General features: G+C 36.4%; 1 protein-coding gene and 2 long non-coding RNA genes across 6 annotated transcripts; all 3 read left to right on the top strand.

Annotated features, from left to right (window-relative positions):
- The first annotated feature begins 2140 nt into the window (after window positions 1–2140).
- LOC145048870 (ATP-dependent zinc metalloprotease FTSH 4, mitochondrial-like) lies at window positions 2141–7127 on the top strand. The gene is made up of 7 exons (XM_078997495.1): window positions 2141–2379; window positions 3308–3395; window positions 3707–3976; window positions 4815–5042; window positions 5174–5298; window positions 5460–5936; window positions 6008–7127. The coding sequence occupies exons 1-7, from the start codon at window positions 2353–2355 to the stop codon at window positions 6899–6901; spliced, it is 2109 nt and encodes a 702-aa protein (XP_078853621.1). The 5' UTR covers window positions 2141–2352; the 3' UTR covers window positions 6902–7127.
- Window positions 7128–9302: 2175 nt separating this feature from the next.
- Window positions 9303–11597, top strand: LOC145045802 (uncharacterized). The gene is made up of 3 exons (XR_013681886.1): window positions 9303–10339; window positions 10452–10490; window positions 11232–11597. It is a non-coding gene; the product is annotated as an uncharacterized LOC145045802 (long non-coding RNA).
- Window positions 11598–12995: 1398 nt separating this feature from the next.
- LOC144997221 (uncharacterized) lies at window positions 12996–16820 on the top strand. 4 transcript variants are annotated; one of them, XR_013659744.1, is made up of 5 exons: window positions 12997–13524; window positions 13822–14090; window positions 14390–14674; window positions 14846–15488; window positions 15563–16820. It is a non-coding gene; the product is annotated as an uncharacterized LOC144997221 (long non-coding RNA). The 4 variants fall into 4 exon arrangements; XR_013659742.1 differs by having other exon boundaries at window positions 12996–13599; window positions 14390–15488; XR_013659741.1 differs by having other exon boundaries at window positions 14390–15488.
- The last annotated feature ends 5907 nt before the right edge of the window (window positions 16821–22727 follow it).

Genomic DNA, 22727 nt, shown 5'->3' on the forward strand with positions numbered 1-22727 from the left:
AATAACTTGCTAACTATACCCATTATAGTTTTTCTGAAAGTATGTTCTATTTGATGAAAATAACTTGATGATATACTAGCCCTTTATACGTAAAGTAATATGTTAGTATCGATAATCAATAAGATAGATGTTATATTTATGTTTATAAAATGATACTTTTACTTGTATTGTACTTGTATTTCCCCCCTAAAACATGAAAAGACTTGAAAGGTAGGGGTATGAACTCACCAACTTAATTGTTTGGTTTGAAGAGTGTGGGGCTAGAGTCGAGCAGAACTTCAACTGCGGAAAGTTGCATCTTCGAGCTCTTCGGGGATCTCGGTAGCGTAGAACCTTCGTCGGGGGCTCGGGTGCGGAAATCGATGGTGTCGGGGACGACCTCTGGTGCTTGAAAGTGTGTGGGAGTAAGTGAGATTTAGTGAGAGGTGTGCTAAAATCTGGAGCTTATGCCTTCTATTTATAGGGCTGGGCGTACCACCAGAGTACGCTGCACGTACTTCGGTTACGCTGGGCGTAACTTTGCGTCATGGCTTAAGACTCGAGTCTAGATAGGCGTAGAGCTGCAGCCGATGGGACTCGACCCTGCTCCTGAGTACGCTGGGCGTACCCCTACATTACGTTGGGTGTAATCCCGGCTCCCGTCTTCTAAATTCCGTAACTTTAGCGTACGGGCTCCGTTTTTCGCGTTCTTTATATCCACGCATAGGTGAGATTATGATCTACAACTTTCATTTAGACTCCGTCGGCTAGTTTTGACTTTATTTTTAATGATATGTTTTTAATAGGCCGGGACTGCTAAAGTTCGTTAAAAATTTATAGCTTCTTTATTCGACGTCGGTTTTCGTTTGTCGTTTTATCATTTTACTCCTATTGTGGAGGCCTTCAACTTTCGTTTAAGTTGCGATAGCTAAATAACGCTCGATCTTCAATTCGAGTTTTTAGCCCTCTACTACTGTTACGAAACTTAGAAAATTCGTAACTTTTTCATACGAGGTCCAATTTGGACGATCTTTTTATGTATGTTTACAGGTTAACGAACTCTACAACTTTTGTTTAGATACTTAAGGATAAAATGCATTTTATTGTAATTTCACTTTTTACGTTAAATAGTGTTTTAACGGTGTGTCGTAAATATTCGAGTGGTTATAATTTCTTCAATATAACCCGGTTTTGAATGTTCTTTATGTTTTTGGAAACCTTGGCACGATATCTAACATTTGATGCATCCCAATTTAGATATTTGAACACTTTATTTTTTTGAGGTTAATTTCATTGATTCCAAATAGTTTTCGTTGTATTTGACTCTTGAGTGTTACATCGCTTTCGGAAAAATATAGGGTTGTCACACAAATCGTCGGAGTAACCAAAGAGTCCGATGAGGAGACCTTTTACTTCAGCTTCATGGGAGAAACCATATCGTTGGGAGGTCATAGCTTTTCGCCGGAGATGGCAACAATAACAAGAGCTTTTTGTTGGGGAAGGCACATGTTCTAAGGACGAGCATTGTTCAGGTGGTGGTTTAAGTGGTTCAAGGAGGCCTAAATGGTGATAGAGAAAAAGGTTGATCGAAACAGTGGTGTTAGCTCCGACAAAAATAGCTAAGGGGTGGCACATGTCGATACATCATCAACTCTGGAATACCGCATGGGGTTTGACCTTTCTTTGCCGAACCTTCAAAATTACATCCACAAGGACTTTATAAACAATAAACACATAATCGTTTACGCAACCCCAAAAGTTGATTAACAAAAAACCCACTGCACCTTCAATGGCTTCAACGTATTCATGCTTTACATCCAGAAATTAACGAAAATAGAAAACCAGAAGGAGGAGAGAAAGAGAAATATAATGTAGATGTTGAGTGTAAAGGTGATTAGGTGAGAATATGCCCATAATTATTAACTTATTAAGTTTTATGAATAAATTAATAGATATAAATATAAAAAATAAAAACAGAAAATAGTAAGGGTAAATTTGGTTTTTCATTTTGATTAGGGACCATACTCGAAAAAATATAAAACTATAGGGATGATCCGAATTAAAAAAGTTGTTAGGAACCTAATACAGACAACCTCAAACCATAGGGACCATCCTGTAAATTACCCAAATGTTCTTTACGAAACCAATGACGTGTGCACTCATGGAATCAAGAACCAACACCGTCAATAGGAAATTACATAGATAGAAAATCCAAGAAATTTCCCCTTCTGGGCGGGCCATCTGTATCTTTCTCGCACTAATACCGATTACTTCCTCGCTGAACTCTCGGATTAACCTCAAATACAATTTAATTCGAGAAAGCATACAGAAGTATAGGATAATCTGATCTTTGATTCGAAGAGGAGTAGAAAGATGGGCCTAAAACGCCTTCTTGTTGAGGTCTGTCTTAAATTATTCAGTTTTCCATTCCAGGAATTATTGTTTGCGTATTCCCTGTTTAAATCATGTCAGATATGTATATTGAGAATAACGTTTTCATTATCAGTTCGCTATTGCTTATATTATGCTAGAAAACACCGGAAGCCCTAATCTTATTTAGCTTCTAGGGTTTTTGGATAACTCCCTGTTCTAATTGCCTGTAGTTTGGTTAGTAATTAAACCATGGTGAACTTTCATGGGAATTTGTCAGTGTATGGTGATTTGTGGCCAGGGCTGATAAATATGGCTGGAAAGAAAATGCTTTTGATCAAAGATGGTGAGAGAATGCTTGGTTAATTTGATAAGTTGTTGAATGTAAATAGACAAATAGTTATCTGAATGGAATGGGTCTTAATCACATTTTTTGTGATCCCCAAATAGGTCAAAAGCACTAACTAATGGATGAAAATACTTCCTCTAAATCAACAAGAACAAAGGGAATGCCAAGCTATCACGAAACCATTCCTAGGATACATTGAGTAATAGCATCCCTTTGTGCTATTAATAGTGGTTAAGGGTTGTTGCTAATCTGTATTACAACCAATTTGATTTTTATGTTTTAGAACAAGAAGCATCTGATTAATTATATTGTTTATACAACTCATGGAGAGATATAAGGTACATCAAATGATCTGTATCTGGTGTCCATAATCTATTCTAGAGAACACATATGAGGGTGAGGGTGCGTCCTCCTTGCTTATTGTTATTTTTTATTTGAAACATACAAGCTAAAGTTGTAATGGTGAACTATAAACTCTGTATACATTTCTGCTTTCTTGAGGTTTAATCCAAACTTTGTGCTATTATTTTTGGTGTTACCAAAGAAGTCATATTTTCATACGTTGGTCTCTTATTAATCACCTTATTATGTGCTTAATTACTTATATAGGTCTCAAAGCACCGAACAAACCTGGGGCTTACACAAAGTTTGTATACTAGATCCTATATCACTTCACAGAAGACCAAATTTGATGCAGGTAATATAAAACCTGAGTGCATGATTATGCCTAATGTTAGTTTTATATTTCCGTTTTGTCTACAAGTCAATGAAGCTTCCTCAACTTGATGTTACAAATTCTTTTAGGGCTAAATGCAAGAAGTAGCATCCTACTTTCATTCTCTCTATTACAGCATTATACTTTGAAAAATCTACCCTATATTGTGGGTAGATTATTTCAACCTATAATGCTGTAATTGGAAGAAACAAAAGTAGGATGCTATAATAAACAAATGAATGAAAGTAGATTAACATATGAGCTTTGTTTGACACTTAATTATGTATCTGTAGCATACAAGCTTCCAAGTGGTCAAAGAAGGTTCCAATCAGGTTACATGGGAAGTTTTTCACGAAGACTGCGTGAACCTGATGTAGATGTATCAAGCAATGCAGCTTATCTTAGGGAACTTAGTTATCGAAATGATTATGAGGCAGTGATAAGAGTTTTTGAAAGTCAACCTTCTATGCACACTAGTCCTTCAGCATTTAAAGAATATGTGAAGGCCCTGGTCAAAGTTGATAGATTAGATGAAAGTGAGCTGCTCAAGACATTGCAAAGAGGTCAGTCAACATGACTACTTTCATTTATAAGCTTTAAGTCTTTTAATCGTGTTATAAGTTGAACTTTCGTTTTTGTATACCCTTTTGAGCTTATGTTTATGTAGCTATGTCTCCAAGTTTCTCATGAACTTTTATTTTTTACTTATTTGTTTGCTTTATTGACTCCATCTGAATTCTGAGCCATGAACAGTTAATTGTTAGTCATTATGAATTGCTTACTATGAGGTTGAACACTGTATGCATTGAGTTTATTAATTGACGAGCAAGTAAATTTGATTCAGATTATCTCAAAAGACAAAAAGAGTTGCAATTTTTAGACAGTTCAAAATAGAAAATGTGGTATTTTAGACTCAAGGAGTAACAATTAGAGGTGCCAATTATGAACTATTTATTTACAAGGAAGTTGAGGTAATGGAACTGGTCATTAAATTGCATGATCATGTTTGGCTGCATTTAAGAATGTAATGCTTTTCCTATCATCTAAATATAGCCTATAGTTTTATTTCATTCATTAAAACTTATTGGCTTTGTATATAGAAATAAATATATTTTACAGTTAAAAAAACAAAAAAGCAATGTAAATAGAGTTTTAAAACATTGTAAAAAGGATTTACGTTATTGAAGATCACACAGATAAAAATTGGTTAGATTATAATTCTTCATTCCAAAAAAAAAAAAAAAACCCACAAGGCATGGAATGAAAATGAGTTGAATGGAGGGATCACATATTTTCAGGAAAAGTCCATTGTAAAAAACAAAATGGCACTGATTCCATTCTACCAAACTGAAGAGTAGATATTAGATAATAGTAATATTGAATATTGATTTCCCATTGCAGGAATGGCGAGCAACGAAGAGAGTATTGGTGGGGTTTCGGCTTTCAAGAATGTGGGGAAATCAACAAAAGATGGGGTATTGGGAACTGCTGCTGCTCCTATTCATATGGTGGCTAATGAAGGAGGAAACTTCAAAGAACAGTTATGGCGCACTGTTCGTGCTCTAGGCATGGGCTTTTTACTCATTTCGGGTATTGGAGCCCTCATAGAGGATAGAGGAATCACTAAAGGTCTTAACTTTTTTTTTTTTAATCTATCTTTTCCCTTAAATTGTCCATTTCAAAGTGTCTAGGTTAAGACTCATTTTTTAATAGATTTTTGTGAAAAAGAAGTAACAGCTTAATATCTTGTTATTGTGCAGGATTGGGTCTACATGATGAGGTGCAGCCGAGTATGGAATCTAGCACAAAATTTAGTGACGTTAAGGGAGTAGACGAGGCAAAAGCTGAGCTTGAAGAAATTGTTTACTATCTTCGCGACCCTAAGGTACAAATTACACTTCTAACCCTATAAAAATCTTGCTTTTTCAATGGCCCCACATTTGTATGGAAATTTCCGAGAACAAATGAAACTCTGAAACTAGGATATGCTATAAGATACAAATCACTGAAACTATGTTGTTATTATGTGTGTGTGTGTGTATATAGCGTTTCACTCGCCTAGGTGGCAAGCTTCCGAAAGGTGTTCTACTGGTGGGTCCCCCGGGGACCGGAAAAACCATGTTAGCCCGGGCAATCGCGGGAGAAGCGGGTGTCCCATTTTTCTCATGCAGTGGAAGCGAGTTTGAAGAAATGTTTGTTGGTGTTGGGGCCCGCAGGGTTCGGGATCTTTTTACTGCAGCTAAAAAGCGGTCGCCCTGTATTATTTTTATAGATGAAATTGATGCGATTGGTGGAAGCAGGAATCCAAAAGATCAGCAGTATATGAAGATGACTTTGAATCAATTGCTGGTTGAATTGGATGGATTTAAACAAAACGAAGGGATTATTGTGATTGCTGCAACTAATTTCCCCCAGTCCTTGGATAAGGCCTTGGTCAGACCCGGCCGCTTTGATAGGCGGGTCGTGGTCCCCAATCCTGATGTCCAAGGCAGGCGCCAGATAATGGAGTCTCACATGTCAAAGGTATTTTTTTATCATTGCTTTTATTTTGATTTTTGCATATACTAATACTATCCTTGAATTCTTTTCTACAGATCTTAAAAGCAGAAGACGTGGATTTACACGTCATTGCCCGAGGCACCCCTGGATTCTCGGGTGCTGACCTGGCAAACCTAGTGAACGTGGCGGCTCTCAAGGCGGCAATGGACGGCGCCAAGGCGGTGACAATGGAGGATCTCGAATACGCAAAAGACAAAATCATGATGGGCACCGAACGCAAATCCGCTGTGATCTCCCCCGATGTCCGAAAACTAACCGCATATCACGAATCAGGTCATGCCCTCGTAGCAATCCACACCCCCGGGGCCCACCCTGTCCACAAAGCCACAATTGTCCCACGTGGCATGGCCCTCGGTATGGTTGCCCAGCTGCCCGAAAAAGACGAAACAAGTGTTTCCCGCAAAGAAATGCTTGCCCGACTTGACGTCTGCATGGGCGGGCGGGTAGCTGAGGAGATCATTTTTGGAGAAAACGAGGTTACTTCCGGTGCTTCATCGGATCTTGAACAGGCGACTCATTTGGCTCGAGCTATGGTGACAAAATATGGAATGAGTAAAGAAATTGGAGTGGTGGCTCATGATTATGATGATAATGGGAAGAGTATGAGTACTGAAACCAGGCTGCTTATTGAGAAAGAAGTGAGGGAGTTGTTGGAAAATGCATATAATAATGCTAAAAACATTCTAACGCTTTATAAAGACGAGCATCATGCGATTGCTGAGGCCTTGTTGGAGCACGAAACGTTATCGGGAAAACAGCTTAACGAAATGTTGGAACGAATCAGGTCGCCACCTCAGCAACAGGAAGAGCGGTTTGAGTTGAAGACACCAAATGCTGCCACCAGTGCTGCTGCTGCGGCAGCGGCAGCTGCTGCTAGTGCCGCTTCGGCTGCCGCCAAGGCGAAAGGGATTGCTCCCGTGGGATCTTAGTATTTGATTTTTTTTTTCTGAACCGATGTGCATATTTATTAATTAATGGTCCAATTATCGTACCATGGTGATTTTGGACATAAAGGGAGGAAATAGAAGGCTGGATTTTGCGGGTTGGTGATAAATGTAGCATTAATATCAGAATTCTAAAATGGGCGTCTTTTCTGTTCAGTTTTTCATACACTCACAGTTGAGAAATAATGAAGTTTTGCTAGTTTCTTTCGTTTTTCAGAGAAGTATGAGCGACTTGGACAAGTTTTTTGGTCTTATCTTTATTGATGGGGTTTATGAGTATATTTACAAGGGGTGTGTAGGAGTGTTTATAATCAGATATCCGAAATTTCAGATAGTTGATTTTCGGTTTCCGATATACCTTTAAATTTCGAACAAAATTTCGGAAATCCGATTTTGGTTACCGAATTTGGATACGGATTCGGATACCAAAATCGGATATCTAAAAATTTGAAATTTTGTTCAAATTTTAAAGGCATGTGAGGTTTTTAAATTATAAAGACATTTTTTTAAAGGGTAAATGATACAAAAAACACTCTTTTTAAATAGAAATTCGATTTTGATACCGTGTTTTTTTTTGTGTCAATTTTGACACTGTATTTTCCAATTTGTTGTAATTCTGACCATTTGACTGGTTAACCAGGTTGCATGCTGATGTGACATGATGACGTGTCAGTTTTGATGACATGACATGCTGACATGATATGCTGACGTGTCAAAATTGAATTTTTTTCTCACAAAAAACACTAAGTTTTCATTTTTTTCGATTTTGACACTAAGTTTAATTTTTTCTTTCAACTTTGATACTATGTTTTTTTTTGTTTCAAATCGAACATCATTTTTTCTAATTTTGTTCAATGTTAACAATTTTTTATTTGAAACCGTATAAATATTTTTTCAATACATTTAAACCGTATAAATATGTTTTTTTTTTTTTTTTTTTTTTTCTTTTTTTTTCATTTAAAAACCATAGTTTTGTATAAACACATTTTTTTACACTCAAACCATATTTTTATGTATAAATATGTATTAGTTATATAAAAATTATATTTTAAATTAAATACGCAACTTTAAAATGTGTTTGGAGGTTTAGAGGCGTGTAGTCGATCAAAACTCGGATATCAAGTTTACAACCCATCAAATTTTTATATCTTATTAGAAGCTTATGGTTAGTTTGATTCTCATGAGTAATGCTTTGAATGTAAGGAAAAAACACATTGTATTTAAATAAAAATGTGGCTTTTAAAAGAAAAAAAAATGTTTATACGGTTTAAAATGTAATAGAAAAAATATATTTATACAGTATCAAATGGAAAATAGACAAAATTGAACAAAATTTGATAAATGATGTTCGATTGGAACAAAAAAAACATAGTGTCAAAATTGAAATAAAAAATTAAACTTAGTGTGAAAAAAAAGTGAAAACTTAGTGTTTTTTGTGGGAAAAAAATCAATTTTGACACGTCAGCATATCATGTCAGCATGCCACATCATCAAAACTGACACGTCATCATGCCACGTCAGCATGTAACATGGTTAACCGGTTAAGTGGTCAAAATTGTAACAATTTGGAAAACATAGTGTCAAAATTGACACAAAAAAAACACGGTGTCAAAATCGAATTTCTGTATAAAAAGAGTGTTTTTTGTGCAATTTACCCTTTTTTAAATTAGAAAGGCATATGAAGTAACATAGGTATTTAAATAAGGATATTATGAATATGTTTTAGTTACTAACATGCATATCATAAGACATTTGTGATTAAAATAACAAATAATGTATAAAACTAAGATAAAAATTTTTGGATATCGGATTCCAAATTATCTGAAAAATCTAAAAAACACTACCTACTTTTGATTCCGAAAATTCAGATATTTGATTTTTCGAATAATTTGGATTTGGAATTTCGGGTCGGAATTTCGGATACAGATAACTTAAACACCTCTAAGGGTGTGCATCAAACCACACAGACCGCCTGCACATCACCACACCACACCATATAATGTGGTTTTTAGCGGCTGCGGTGCAATTTATAGTTACAAAACCATGGTTAGAACCGTACTGCACCACATATATATATATATATATATATATATATATATATATATATATATATATCTTTATTATCTTATAAAAGAAATCATATTATTTCTAAAAATAAATCGAATATAATAATAATATTTTTTAAGACGTTCAAGTCTCCAAACATAAAGTACAACTAACCATTATTATAATAATATTATATTTTTAAACACAACTTTTTTAAGATAAATTCTATGTTTGAATACTAATGAATCCTAAAATGTAGGGAAATTTGACCCGACTTCCCTTATATATCGATACATAAATTTTGACCCACAGTTTAATTTATTCATTGGGTGAATTGATTCCTAATATATCTGCAAAATTTATTGGATTTTGGCCGGATTTCCCCTATATTGGATCTTTCAGCCAAGTGAAACTACAAACTATTTTTCTCCATCTAAACAAAATCTCCCTTAAGCCTCCAGTCGCAACCGTAGATGACCACCACCTCCACCATTTCCGTTGTCGTGCTACCATAGAAATCTTCTTTCCCTGCTAAGTGGTCGTATCCTCCTTCTAGCAAACTGCCTGCCTCCAGATGCCATAAAGATGCTGCGTCGTGACATCTCTAGCCACCTGCATCACCACGCTTCGGACGATTCCCTTTCTCTCCCTTCATAGAAACCCTAATCGTTTGAAACCCACATCCGGAGGTTAATGGCCGATGATTTTCTATACCAGCGCCACCTCAATTTGAAGGTTAAAGACCCAAAACCAAATCAATCTCTTAACACCACTATCCGTCGCCTCTATTACTATCAGAAGACAGCACCATCCACAACATCAACCATCATCAGAGACCGTTGCACGAACACCATTTTACCACCAACAATATCTCCATCTAAACAACCACACTACCATCACCACCAATACAACTCTTTCCATCTTTGTATCGCTTAAAAACCATGACCAGAACCACCACTACTCACCCTCCGTCTTCTTCTTTCGTCCTTATATAGTTCCCCCTAAATGTCATCACCTCCATCAACCACCAATCACACCACCTCTCTCTTCCTCTTTGTGATTTTTATTCATAGACACATTAACATCAAATTCTTTTCATGAATCTGGATCAGATAAAGTTGTTCTCGTCATTCCCTGATTTAGATCTCCCCATCTCACAACTACATGTTTCCCGTAAAAAAAGCGACACAGGTCAGTCCGCCAAACCAACCTTTCCTTCTACACATCTGAGACTCATGCCAAGTCATCTCCCATTGTGTTCTATAGGCTTACAGTAAGGTTTTAATGAAATATACCCTTCTATTAACTCAAGCGACGTATTAAGAGAGAACATAAAATTTGAAATAGAGGACACCAAGATAAAATTGCCATGTTGAGGTAAACATTTTCTAGCATGTCATTTTGTTCTGTTATGTTCTACATGATGTATAATCTTTGTTAGATAAATAACTGAAATTGTCTAATTTTTTGTTGGAATTGCCTATCACAGTTGGTCAAAGATATGCTTGATATCTAAGGCTCAAAAGAGGTAAACTTGGTATTCTCTAGACATTCGTTGTTCCAAGACATGCTTCGACTTTTTACTGAATTATTAAGATATAATTAGTTTAGTCTTTAGATTCAGGTAATAGTTGTACATTTCTAAACTTTTAAACTATGAAACTAACATGCACATGGCTTGCCGGGTGAAACAAGGTTTCCGGTTTTGGTTAAATAAACAACTAAAATATTTGGGTTTTTGGTTTGACTACGGTTTACATTTATTGTCATGAACAGCTTACCAAAAAACCTAATTTTATCTTATTTATTTATTTATTTTTATTTTATTTGGATGCTTAGATGTAGTCATGTAGACTATGGAGTTTATACTAGATTATTATATAGATGTAAAATAGTCTTCATATGATTCCACGGCAAAAATAAATTGCAACCCTAGCAGACAATGCCAATTAAAAAGGTAAAACTTTCTTATATTGACCTATTTACCCCTCTTTCGGTCTTTAGTGTTGTGGGCTTGTTATGTGTGTAAATGCCTGTTGTATGTGTCTGTGATGTTTGTGTGGTGCATGTGTAAGTGTATACGTTGTGGTTGTGTGGATGCGTATGTGTGTATGCACTCTTTTTGTGTGTGTCCAATGCGCATGTTGCGTGTGTCTATTGTGTGTATATAATAAACAAGAATTAGAAATGTACTTTCATTCAACTATTTATTATAACATGTTTGTAGATATTTTCTTCCCCGACTAATTGTAAAAAAATTACCTTTTAGGCTTAGTCACGTCTCCCCAGATAAGGAAGCAAAGCCATAGCACGAGCAGCGGCAGCAGTGTGGTTACAGATGCCGTCGCTAGATTGAGATCTGCAGGCTGGTGGGTACTTTGACTGAGGTGAAGAGAAGCCACCGGAGGTGAAAAGGCTGACTCGCCCCCGGCTACGTGTCCTTTGGACCCTTCGCCCGCCCGCCACCAGTGGAAGCAAGCACCTTGAAGCCGGCCAAGCAGTTGCTTTAAAAAGGCAAGCTGTAGGAGTAGGCAGTTCATAGAGGTAGTCAATGTACTTTTGATTTTAAAAGTAAAATTGTTGTAATCAAAAGAAATGAAAGTAAAATGCTAACATGACATCTTCTTCCTTGTGCTATTGGTGCTTACATTCATGCAAATTTAAAATTTATATATGATTGAATGGGAATCCTCAAAATGTTGGTGCAAAGTTTACTGTGATAAATATGCACCCTCTTAAAATTTGTTTCCATAATTAAGTAGCTTATCATTAAAGTTTTGTTGTGTTTGGGCGTCACAATCTGTTATACTTTCTATTGTACATATACTCTCAATTCAACTGACAATATATTGCTTCTATAAGTGTCTTACGATCATGGAGTTAGTGGTTAAACATAAACATCTAATCATAACATTTTACTCTGAAACATGTTTAGTCCAGTTTAATAAAATATAATTGTAATGCTCATGAAAGCGTTGTCAAGGTGGAACTCAAAGATGCTAGGTGATGTTGTTGTTTGTCCGGGTTTCTTCCCAGTGTGGTTGAACTTGATATAACATATTATTATTACTCATTGTATGATCACCAAATGTGTGAAAATTTCCATTTTGTCCTTTAACACAAGTGAAAATAATTTAAAATTTTAATGTTTGTGTTAAAGCCTTAAATTGCAGTCTTTAATGTTTATGATAATATTTCTTTTAATCTGATCTGAATATGTGTTTTATTCTGAACAATAATAATGGATGTATAAATGTTTAAAAACTAATCATATCATTCTTTGTCTAAAAACTAAATAACGAGTTTCTTTCGTCACAATGCATTCTAAAGAGGAACAAATATAACACCTATGGGAGTCCATTTTGTAAGATGGTCAATTTATTTTTGGACCACAATAGAAAATACAATATGCCATGGTAGTTCATTTTGTAATTTATTTATTATTTTTTTAAGTATGGCTGATAACATTTTATAATAACGAAAATTAATTTGGTCAATGTAAAAAATAACATGAGTAGAGAGTCCGATCTACAATTTAAGAAAAAATTAAGGAAACCGTATGAACCTTTTCTTTTATAAGGAAGATATGTAAAACCTGTTGAAATTTATAAACGTTGTGTTCAAATACAGTTTTTTTAACCAAACTTAAAACCTAAGTAAAAACTATGTTATTTCTCATTCCCGATTTACAATTTTACATCCGTTTTTGTATCTGTGAAAACCAACACAGCAAACAAATGATCTATACATGAATCGCAGAATGAAACTAATTGCCGAATGAAACTATTCATCACCGCCGCTTTGCGCGGGTAGACGACTAGTATATATATATTGGATGTTTCTTGAAAATTTTAAGAGATACTTCTTTTCTTTCTAGGAAAGAAGTGTCATGATTTGAATATCTATTTTCGTTTTTTATTCATTATTCGGGGTTGATGAAGAAAACTTACTACTACTAAAACAGCAAATACTATCATAAAATGCTTGAAAAAAAACGCCTAATAATTTAAATGGTAACTCCTATACTACCCACAAATCTCGGCCCTAATCATCCATTCTCTCGCTCCCATAACCTTACTTTCCCATTTCTGGATACAAATATTCAAAAAATCTCCTTTCTACATGGTTTCACCAGAGCATTCTCTGCCATCCATAGCCGCCCTTCTTTTTCACCCTTCTCCGAAACCCTAATCCGTCGCTTAGTTTTCTCCATCTTCTTCAAAGCAAATTTCAAACTGCCTTTCTCCATTCCATTTCACGAATTTTTCTACTCGTTTTCGCACTTTCTCAGAAACCAAGCCGCCTCCACCACTCTCAACACCCCCTCCTCGTTCCACCATCAAGAAACTCTCTTCTCTTGCTTCCGCTGCCGCTAACCGTCACCACATTCCCTCACCTCTATTACAACCCATACAGAAGTTTGCTTTTCTCTCTATCTCCCACTGTTTCTCCAAGAAAACCCTAGCCGTAAAAACAACCACCCAGTTTCACGAATTTTGTGTATGGTTTATATGACAGGCTTCGTGAAAAACAATATTACCAAATTTATGCAATGGTTGAAGGTTTGTCAACACATAACTAACCCGCCAGATGTTTAAGTTCATCATGGTTCACTTTGTTATGATAAATCTTTGTATGTGAGTATTTGACTATTGAAGAACAATCTATATATCGATTTTGGATAAAGAAGCTCATCTGTGTTTTTTCATAAAACTGTTAAAATAAAATTTTGGGTTTTTTGTTTGAACTTGAATTTGATTTAGTTTAGGTTGATTTTTAGGTTTTCGTTGACCTTGGTATCGTTTTATGGTTATTTACTTATTTATACTGAAAATTGATAGATAATTTTATGGTTTTAGGTGAAGAAGATGACAAAGATGAACTGAAATGGCCTGATGGACAGATATTGACCCAAATGTAGACTCTGGATCGATGTTAAAAGTTGAGTGTAGAGTATATATGCTACTGAGATTGTATGCTGCAAAATTCGTTTTTGCAAGTTAAAGCATTCATTAAACTATGCACTTGACAAATCCATCAGCAAGTTGGTTTATTTTTAACAGAAGCAAGCTTAGATTTTCATTGTTGCAGATATGTCAACAAAGCGTTTTCATTGCTCCACATCCAGGTAACATGTTTTTACCTAGACACACTTTGATTTCAAACTAAATTTATTTTTTTGGATCTTCTTATGGATGTGGTGGTTCTTGGAATGGTAGAAAACCATACTCTTAATCAATGAACCTAATCTTCTTCCTCTATTCAGAAAACTTCCCTTTCTATTTCCTCACTTCCTTACCCGCCTCTTCTACTCACTAAAAATTGACCATTAGCCCACCAGAAACTCTATACGGTTCTTCTTCCCTTGAAGTTTGACACCGGAAAATTGAATGGTAAATCTTATTCTTAATTTTATTATGTATGCAGAAGGCTTCTTGCTGACGCTTCCCTACGATGTCTAAAATCTTGAAAAGAAGGCTACAAAAACCATATTGTTGGTCATTGAAGATGAATGGATCGAATATTTGATATCAGAACTTGTGAAGGTGTTGGTTCTAACCATGTAAGGTTGCTAGAACTTCATGTGTATCTTGATCTACATACACCTTAGGTTTGGAAACCCCAGTTCCATGTTTTATCAGAGGCTTTATCAATGTGCAGATCAATATGCATAAAAAATGGATTAGGCAGACGATTTTTAGACAAAATAGGGTGAAGGCCTTATCTTAACATGTTTTTATTCTAATGTTTACTTGTAATTGATTTGATTGTTTTTAACTTTTTGTATTTTTATCTTATAAATATCTTGGATGAATGCTTTATTATATGAGGTTTGTCCTAAAAAGGTGTTTACCATGTTTCTCTATTGTGTTGGCTTTACAGGTTCAAAGAACTCAACCAAGAGATTTGTGTACAGGGATTGGATCCACAAACACCTAGATCTAAACAAAAAACAGATAGTTAGGAATTTTTCTTTTTCTAATTTCTGATTGATTTTGCCCAGGTTTATATAAACAGATTTAAACATAAAAATGGACGAGGTGTGTATTAAGGCCTTTGATTTAAAGTATGTTAACTATGTTTTTTTTGTTATTTTTGCATATTAATTTGTTGTTTGTTGCTATTTTTTTGTCAATTGCAGTTATGGTTGATATTTTGTTTTGCAGCCAAGATTCAGTTAAATCTTCTATTTCACAACCTCCTTTTTTAGTTTTTAAGTAATCAGATTTATGAGAATTCATTTGATTATCTAAAATGGTTAGCTTGGTAAATTATGTGTGTGTTGTTTGTGTAATTTATATGCTCTATATGTGTGAACTTTTGGAAAAGTATGTGTGTATGATGTTTGGGTAATGTTTATGCGAAATCAAGTTATGTTTTCTTTTTATTTCAACTTCATAACCATGAATCTCTGATGCTTTAAAAATAAAGGCAAGTTAATGGCAGTTGCAAGAAAGAATGAGAAATGGGTCAAGGGCAACACGGAAATCAGTCATCTTTTATAAGTGGTTGAGAGAATTGAAAGGTAATATGAAATCATTCTCTTTTTTTTTGTTTGTACTACGTAATTCTACCTTTGATAAATTTTTATATTTGAAGCCAAGGTCGCCTCAAGGTGTTGGGTGGGGGTGAACATCAACTTTACAATAAGGTTCTGGTACTGGTACTTATGTTACAGGCTTAATTTGGTCAAATTTTTTGCCGCCCTTTCTTTGAGCTTGACTGTTAAATGTATATAATGCTATAGATGAAAGATATCTTCAATGCTTATGTTAAAAGGTTATGTTGTTCAATCATGTGATTTAGGGCTTACAATGAAGCTTATGTTAGATAAACAAACCTATGGTACGTCTTTCAAGGTTTTTATTGCGTTTGACTATATTCTTCCATGGTTATCTTTTTGTATTTCAAGTGCTGACTTAGTTTGATATCAATAGTTGTAGATAATAGTTTAGCTGTCCAAATTTGATATTGACCATATTGCCCTTGTACAAAAACTTAAAATGAACAATATACCACAAGGACTAAATTTGTAATTTTCATTTATCATTGAATAAAAGTTTATACCATTGTTAAAAATGGTTTTCCTTTTTGAAAGTTTAAAGCAAAATCAAAGGATAATACATTATTACCAAATATGGTTCCTGTGGTGTACTTTCAACTTTACATGGGCAAAATTTTCATTTAAAAGTTTTAATAGCTATACTGTTAGATAGAAACTTTTTAAAAGCAACCTAAAAAACAAGGACTAATAGAAACTTTTTTGGCACTGAAATTGTAAAAATCTGTGAACTAAATGTATTTTAATTGGAAAAAAAACAGAAATTGCATTCTCATTTATGACACCTTACGTTCCTCTATATGTGTTTTGTGGCAATATACTTACATCTATATGCAAAAGTAAGAATGTATATTAATTAATTTCATTTATTATTGTAGTTTACTTTTTTTTTTTTTTTTTTTGTATAATGAGTTTGTGTCACTATTGTAGTTCATCTTTTAACCTTTTCCTTAGTACAAGATTTCAAAGTCCATGGTGGTTGTGATTTAGGATGGTTAGGGTATACCATAATACGTGTGTGGTGGCATCTATAGCCCTAGGGCTGGTTCAGGGCGAGACATGTAGCATTTCACAACCATGACTGAAGTACCTTTTGTTAGTTTCATCATGTATGTAAACGCACCAGCTTTTGCTGATGGATTATTTTACAATTTCTTCAAATATGTATCTTATATGCTCATTTGACGTTTAATGCATGGCTATCAGATTGGACATGTTATAAATGTAAAACACTACATGATTGCAGATTGTTGTAATTTATATATTGTAAAATCAAGTATGAACTATTAGATGAAATTCCAAATGTATACTCAACTTTTGTTGTGTTGTATGACTATGCACCCAGCTCACGTCTAACACATCACACAATCATCACATTAAAACTAATTTCCGAAAGAAACTTTTTGGCCCGACGCTTGGTGCGAGTAAACGGCTAGTATATATATATATATATATATATATATATATATATATATATATATATATATATATATATATATATATATTATTCTTGTAAAATGTTGAAGTATGTTTTCTTAGTTTTTATTTATACTTTGCTTGGTCCTTTGTTTATGTGTGGTGCACCTTTTGGATTGCATACAGTTGATCACATTTTTACGAAAATTGACATGCCTTGTGTTTTTGCATTTTTATGTTTCTCTTATTTTCTATACTAATTTCCAAAAATATTTTTAGTACTAATAAAATATTTTATTCAAGATTTGAATTTCAACTGTCATTCAAAGTTTTTTTTTTGTCTAGATTAAATCGAGTAACTATAGGAACTTCTGAATTATATATGTTTTGATGTATCCACACCATCTTTTGGTGTATTAACTTGAAATCATTAATCAAAAACCGATGTAAAATTTTGGGTTAATGACTTATTTACTGAAGTAAAACACTAGGTTAACATGTATATGATAAATCAAAATTTTATATCCCACGATTCTATCAGTGCATACAACAACTAATGTTTGATCGGTTCACTTTTTAAAGCATTAAATCGCACTAAAACCGTCTGCACCACGTAACGTGGTTTATAACATTCGCGATGTGGTTCGTGGTTTTCGAAAGTTTTAAACCGCACATGTGGCGCGGTTTGTAGTTTTGACTTAAAACCGCACCAAATCATATAGCGTACATCCCTATTTACATCTTTTGCATAGATGGCAGTGACAGCCTTGGTTGTGCGTTGGCACGGCCTCCAATCGTAAGGGCTCCTATCAAAATACTTTACAGGTTAAGGACTTTTCTGATTGTATTCATATTCTCTTTCAACCTCTTGTATTCAACTGATCAAGCAATAAACGTGCCAAACATATTATATTTAGATCTTTTGTTCTAAATCATTTTATACTCTGATTTTGTTTGATTACTCGAATCAATTGGAACTACATTTGGTATTATAGCAGGATTCATACAGATTAGATATGTTTTCTGAATTTTTGCAAAAGTTTTGAGTCTAGTTCTCGTTTTACATTTTAATTTTCCGCTCTTTTGCATCAAAAAATCTTCTTAGATCTGCTGTTGTGATTCGATTCTGCATTCCAATTGCTGATTCGAGTGTTCGATTGGTGATTTACAAGTGTTTTAGTCGTTTGATCTTATTCAAATTCAAGCTTTTCTCAAAATCTGTCTGTACATCAATGGTGAACCTCAACATGAACACAATGACGTCTTACTCTCATCTCCTTGGTTCATCTATGAAAATTCCGATGCTGATTCCTAAGTATTATGATCAGTGAGCAGATAGAATGGAGGATTACTTGAATGGAAATGATGAAGAGCTATGGAAATGTATTCTCGATGATGTTCGACCACCTCCTGCTATTCAGAATATTGGAACTTCTTCTAATAATCAAAATATCCAAGAGCTCGCTGAAAGATTGTTGAAGAATGAGAAAAAAATGCATGAGAGAACTCAGAGGTGCTCTACCTCTTGTTGTTTAAAATTAGGGTCGTAGTTGTAAATCTGCAAAAGAAATCTGGAATACTCTAAAGAAAAAGTTTCACGGGAATGAAAGACAAAAATCAAGTCAATGAAAAATTGTTTTGTTGAATTAAGAGAATTCATACAAAAAGATTTTGAATCTATCGAATTGTACTATGATCGTCTTAATGAACTAATTTACAAGTGCAACCAATATGGTATCACTAGGTTGTAACGCCCGTAGATCCAGGGTAGTCAAATTAGAGATAATAGGGGTCGAAAACGACTTTTCAACAAAAGATTATTTAGAATAAATAATCTTAACCAAGTTGTAGAATACGTCTCAAGGATTCCGTACATATAAAGAACGCCGAAATCCGAGTTATAACGAAAAATTATGGCCCGTCGAAGTTTTAAGGCAAAACCGACACGGCACCGGGAGACGTATGTCACACCCCAAAACCGATAACGGTGGAATATGTTTCGGGGTGAAGGACGTCATGTACAGTATCATCACAAATGTATAATAGTAAAAACAAGAAACATACAACCATTTCATTTCATAGTAAGTTTAATTACAAGTGTGTTCTGTAGAGTTCAACAAACACCAAAAGTAATACAAAAATAAGAGATGGATCTTGCATACTCCATCTTCTCCTAAATCCTACACTTGTACCTGTCTATCTTTGACCTGAAGATACAAGTTATTTTGAAAACGAGTATCAGCATAAAGCTGGTGAGTTCATAAGAGTTTAGTGTGAATTTTGGAATAAAATGCATTAGAACATATAGTGTGTAAAGCTGCAATTTACAGTTAAAAGTAGTAGAAAAAAAACCCTAGAAAATCCTATATTTTCCAGAAAATACTTCGTGAGTGAAAATCGTTAAGTTGCATGTAAGTTTCATTATCGAAAACCGTTTATTGTAAGAGTATATTAGTAATTTATCAATACGTAGTGTGAATAAGAAGAGGTTATGCCTGTCGTCCGTAATAGTGGTGCAAACTCCCATTAGTAATAGATACTTATTTACTTCGGGGTATTAGCTTAGACTTTAGTTTTAGTATTTTAGCGTGGATATAGTGTATTCTTTGTATGCGTAATAGAGGACCCCATGACCTTCCCGGTCATACACAGTGTAGTGAAGTAGTGTCATCCCTGGGCTTGATCGGCTCGGACTGAAATTAACAGTCGGGATGTAATAGTGTCTTCCCTGTATAGATCTATACATGTAGCGTCATCTTCCTATCGGAAAACTCTGGGAATAGTATGTAGCGAGTAGAGTATCTTGTAGAGAGTTAGTGTGTTATCTTACTGATTAGTGCTATTGTAACAGCCCGAATCCCCAGGTATCTTCATTTCATATATTTTTGTCATTCTGTGAGGGGACTCGGCGAGTTGGTGGTCGAACTTGCCGAGTCGGGTCGCGTTTTTGAGCGGGGGTTCGCATCCGGACTCAGCGAGTCCAAGGGATGGACTCAGCGAGTCCGCGCTGTTTAATGAAACCCTAATTTCCCGGTCCTAAGCCCTATTTAAAGAACCTTATGGCCCTCATATGCGGCCACCTTGAACCCTAAGAGCCTCCATACGTCTGTAAGCCCTTGTGAGTGTGTTTGAAGGCCTTTTGTTCATCATTTTGTGTGATATTGCAAGGAAAGGAGGGAGAGGAGCAAGCTTGAAGTGTTGGGGAGCTTAGATCTGTTGCTATTTCATCAAGGGGGTCTTCTTGAGGTAATTTTCTGAGCCAATCTTCGTGTTTTGTGTTGATGGGCCAAATCTAGGGTTTCTTCTTGCATTTCTTGGCTTGAATAAGAAGTATGAGAGGTCCCATGTAGACATGGAACCTAGATCTGGACTTAAGCAGGTCCAGGAGACCCCTCATGACAAGCTTTATGTCCATTCTTTTGAGTTAGAAGCTAAACTTGCCAAATAAGTGGTTGTTTCTTCAAAGTAAGCCTTGTATGCATTGCATGGCAACCAAGACTAAGACTTTACGTGACAAATAAGCTTGGGAAGGCCAGATCTATGTATGTATGGAACGGATCTGACCGCAAAATCCAGTTTTAGCTGGTGCATGGCATGGACTCGCCGAGTCTGAAGAACAGACTCGACGAGTCGCTTGAAGATTGTCCTTGAGACCATACTGTGTGTAGTCCGGACCTAGTTGTGGGCGACTCAGTGAGTCGCAGAGAGTTGGAAAGGTTTTGACAGGTGGACCGAGTTAGGTTGGGACTCGCCGAGTTGACCTTCGACTCGACGAGTTGAGTCGCGGTGGCCCTGTGATTCAGGCCCAGGTGGAACTCGTCGAGTCGGGGGAGTACTCGACGAGTCAAAGGGAAAATTCTTGAGAGTTGGTAAAAACGCGTAGACTCGCCGAGTCGCTATTGTGCACTCGCCGAGTCTGGTCCAAATTGTCTAAAGACTGCTGACCAAGTCAACCTGTGTTGACTTGATATGGATGGTCCACCTTAGTGGTACAAGTAATAATTATAGATTTATAATATCATAGGAGGATTGCAGCTCCAGGGTTCGAGCCCGAGTGATTCCAGGATTCACGATTAGCGACTTAGCGAGGCATACGAGGTGAGTCTTCTCACTATACTGTACCCGAAAGGGTTTTGACTGTGTGACCGGAAGGTCGAATATGATATGAAATATATGCCTTATGTGTGTTAAGTTATTTGCTATATGTGTGTCATGTATGATATGATATGGGCCGGAAGGCGTGGTCATATGGACTATAAGGGTTGACGTGGGTAGGACCGGAAGGTTTACCCAGTCGGGACGAAAGTCCCCTGAGACACATGGACCGGAAGGTCAAGGCCTGGAAAGGCGTATGTGCGTATGTTGTATTTTGGGAACTCACTAAGCTTTATGCTTACAGTTGTTGCATTATGTGTTTCAGGTACGAGTGAGGACCGTGGGAAGGCGCCAGCATGACCGTACACACACTCGGGGAAAACTATTTTATCTTTTGTTATGTAATCGGTTGTGACTACATTGTTACTTTGGAATCTAAACTTATTACTCATGTTTTGATGGTTGTAAAAATGAAAATTTTTGGTTGGAAATTTTATGACGTTACAAGTTGGTATCAGAGCCTTGGTTTGAGGGATTCGGGTACACCTTCGGGCGTAACTGAACTCAAACCGGGGATTTGAGAAAATTTAAAATTTTTGGCAAATGAGACGACCAAAGAAGAAAAAGTGTGTACGGTCAGCCAGCGCCCGAACGGTAAAAATCCCCAAAATACTCTTATTATATGTGTTACGATACATGATATGATATGATACGCATGCTAGTAGACTAGGTATACATATTAGGACTAGAGTGGCCTGATCTTGTGATGCCTTAGTCTAGGGAAACTTGCTTCTATGAGGTGCTCGAGAGTGAGTGAGTAACTAGAGTATGATAAGAATAGAGTGCTCAGGATTCGAGGTTTGGGGAGGAGGACTTGGGGTGAATACCGACGCGGTGTAATTGGTAGTATTGGGCCCGTACTACCAAGGACACCGGGTCAGTAGGCAGCCCAAGTAAGAACCCCTGAGTATCGGAGACTGAGTAGGACTGTGTTTTCGAGTGCGATTTTGCCCGATAGAGTCTCTGATATTTTTATGTTGTATTTCAGAGACATCATGGTTGGACCACGACACAGACCTGGCACGAGTAGAGTGACTGACGAGGAGCTTCGTCAGATGATTCATGAGGAGGTAGCTGCAGCGATCCGGGCCGAGATTCCGGAGATGTTTGGGTCTATTAAGACCACGCTGATGGAGACATTTGATGAGCGGTACGCCGCGTTGTTTGAGGCTGCCGCCGCTGCAGCTACTGCAGCTATGGCTGCTGCCAGACCACAGGGGGGTGACTCGTTGCTGTTCCGGGAGTTCAGCAACACGAAACCACCAGAGTTTGACGGGACGCAGGATCCGATTGCTGCGATGAGGTGGATTGCTGATATTGAGGGATGCTTCTATACTTGTTCATGTCCGGAGCATCTGAGGGTGCGGTTCGCCTTGAACCAGCTCCGCCTGGGAGCAAAGGATTGGTGGAAGTTCGTGACGGCGAACTTCACTCTTGCGGAGGTTTCAGCCATGACTTGGGAGAGATTTACTGCTATGTTCAGAGACGAGTATGTTCCCCCGGTAGAGAGGGAACGATTGGTTCAGGAGTTCTTGACCCTCAAGCAGGGTAACGATTCGGTTACAGTGATCACGCGGAAGTTTCACGAGAGGGCGATGTTCTGCCCCGAGCAGGTGTCCACGGAGCAGGCTC

This window comes from Lactuca saligna, chromosome 5 (assembly GCF_052625555.1).
Source record: "Lactuca saligna cultivar CGN05327 chromosome 5, ASM5262555v1, whole genome shotgun sequence".
Classification (NCBI taxonomy): Eukaryota; Viridiplantae; Streptophyta; class Magnoliopsida; order Asterales; family Asteraceae; genus Lactuca; species Lactuca saligna.

Excerpts from the sequence above, each read along its gene's own strand:
- LOC145048870 (XM_078997495.1), top strand. The coding sequence starts at position 2,353 with ATGGGCCTAAAACGCCTTCTTGTTGAG. Across the intron at positions 3,396-3,706 it reads GAAGACCAAATTTGATGCAG|CATACAAGCTTCCAAGTGGT; the intron begins GTAATATAAAAC and ends ATGTATCTGTAG. Across the intron at positions 5,043-5,173 it reads GGATAGAGGAATCACTAAAG|GATTGGGTCTACATGATGAG; the intron begins GTCTTAACTTTT and ends GTTATTGTGCAG.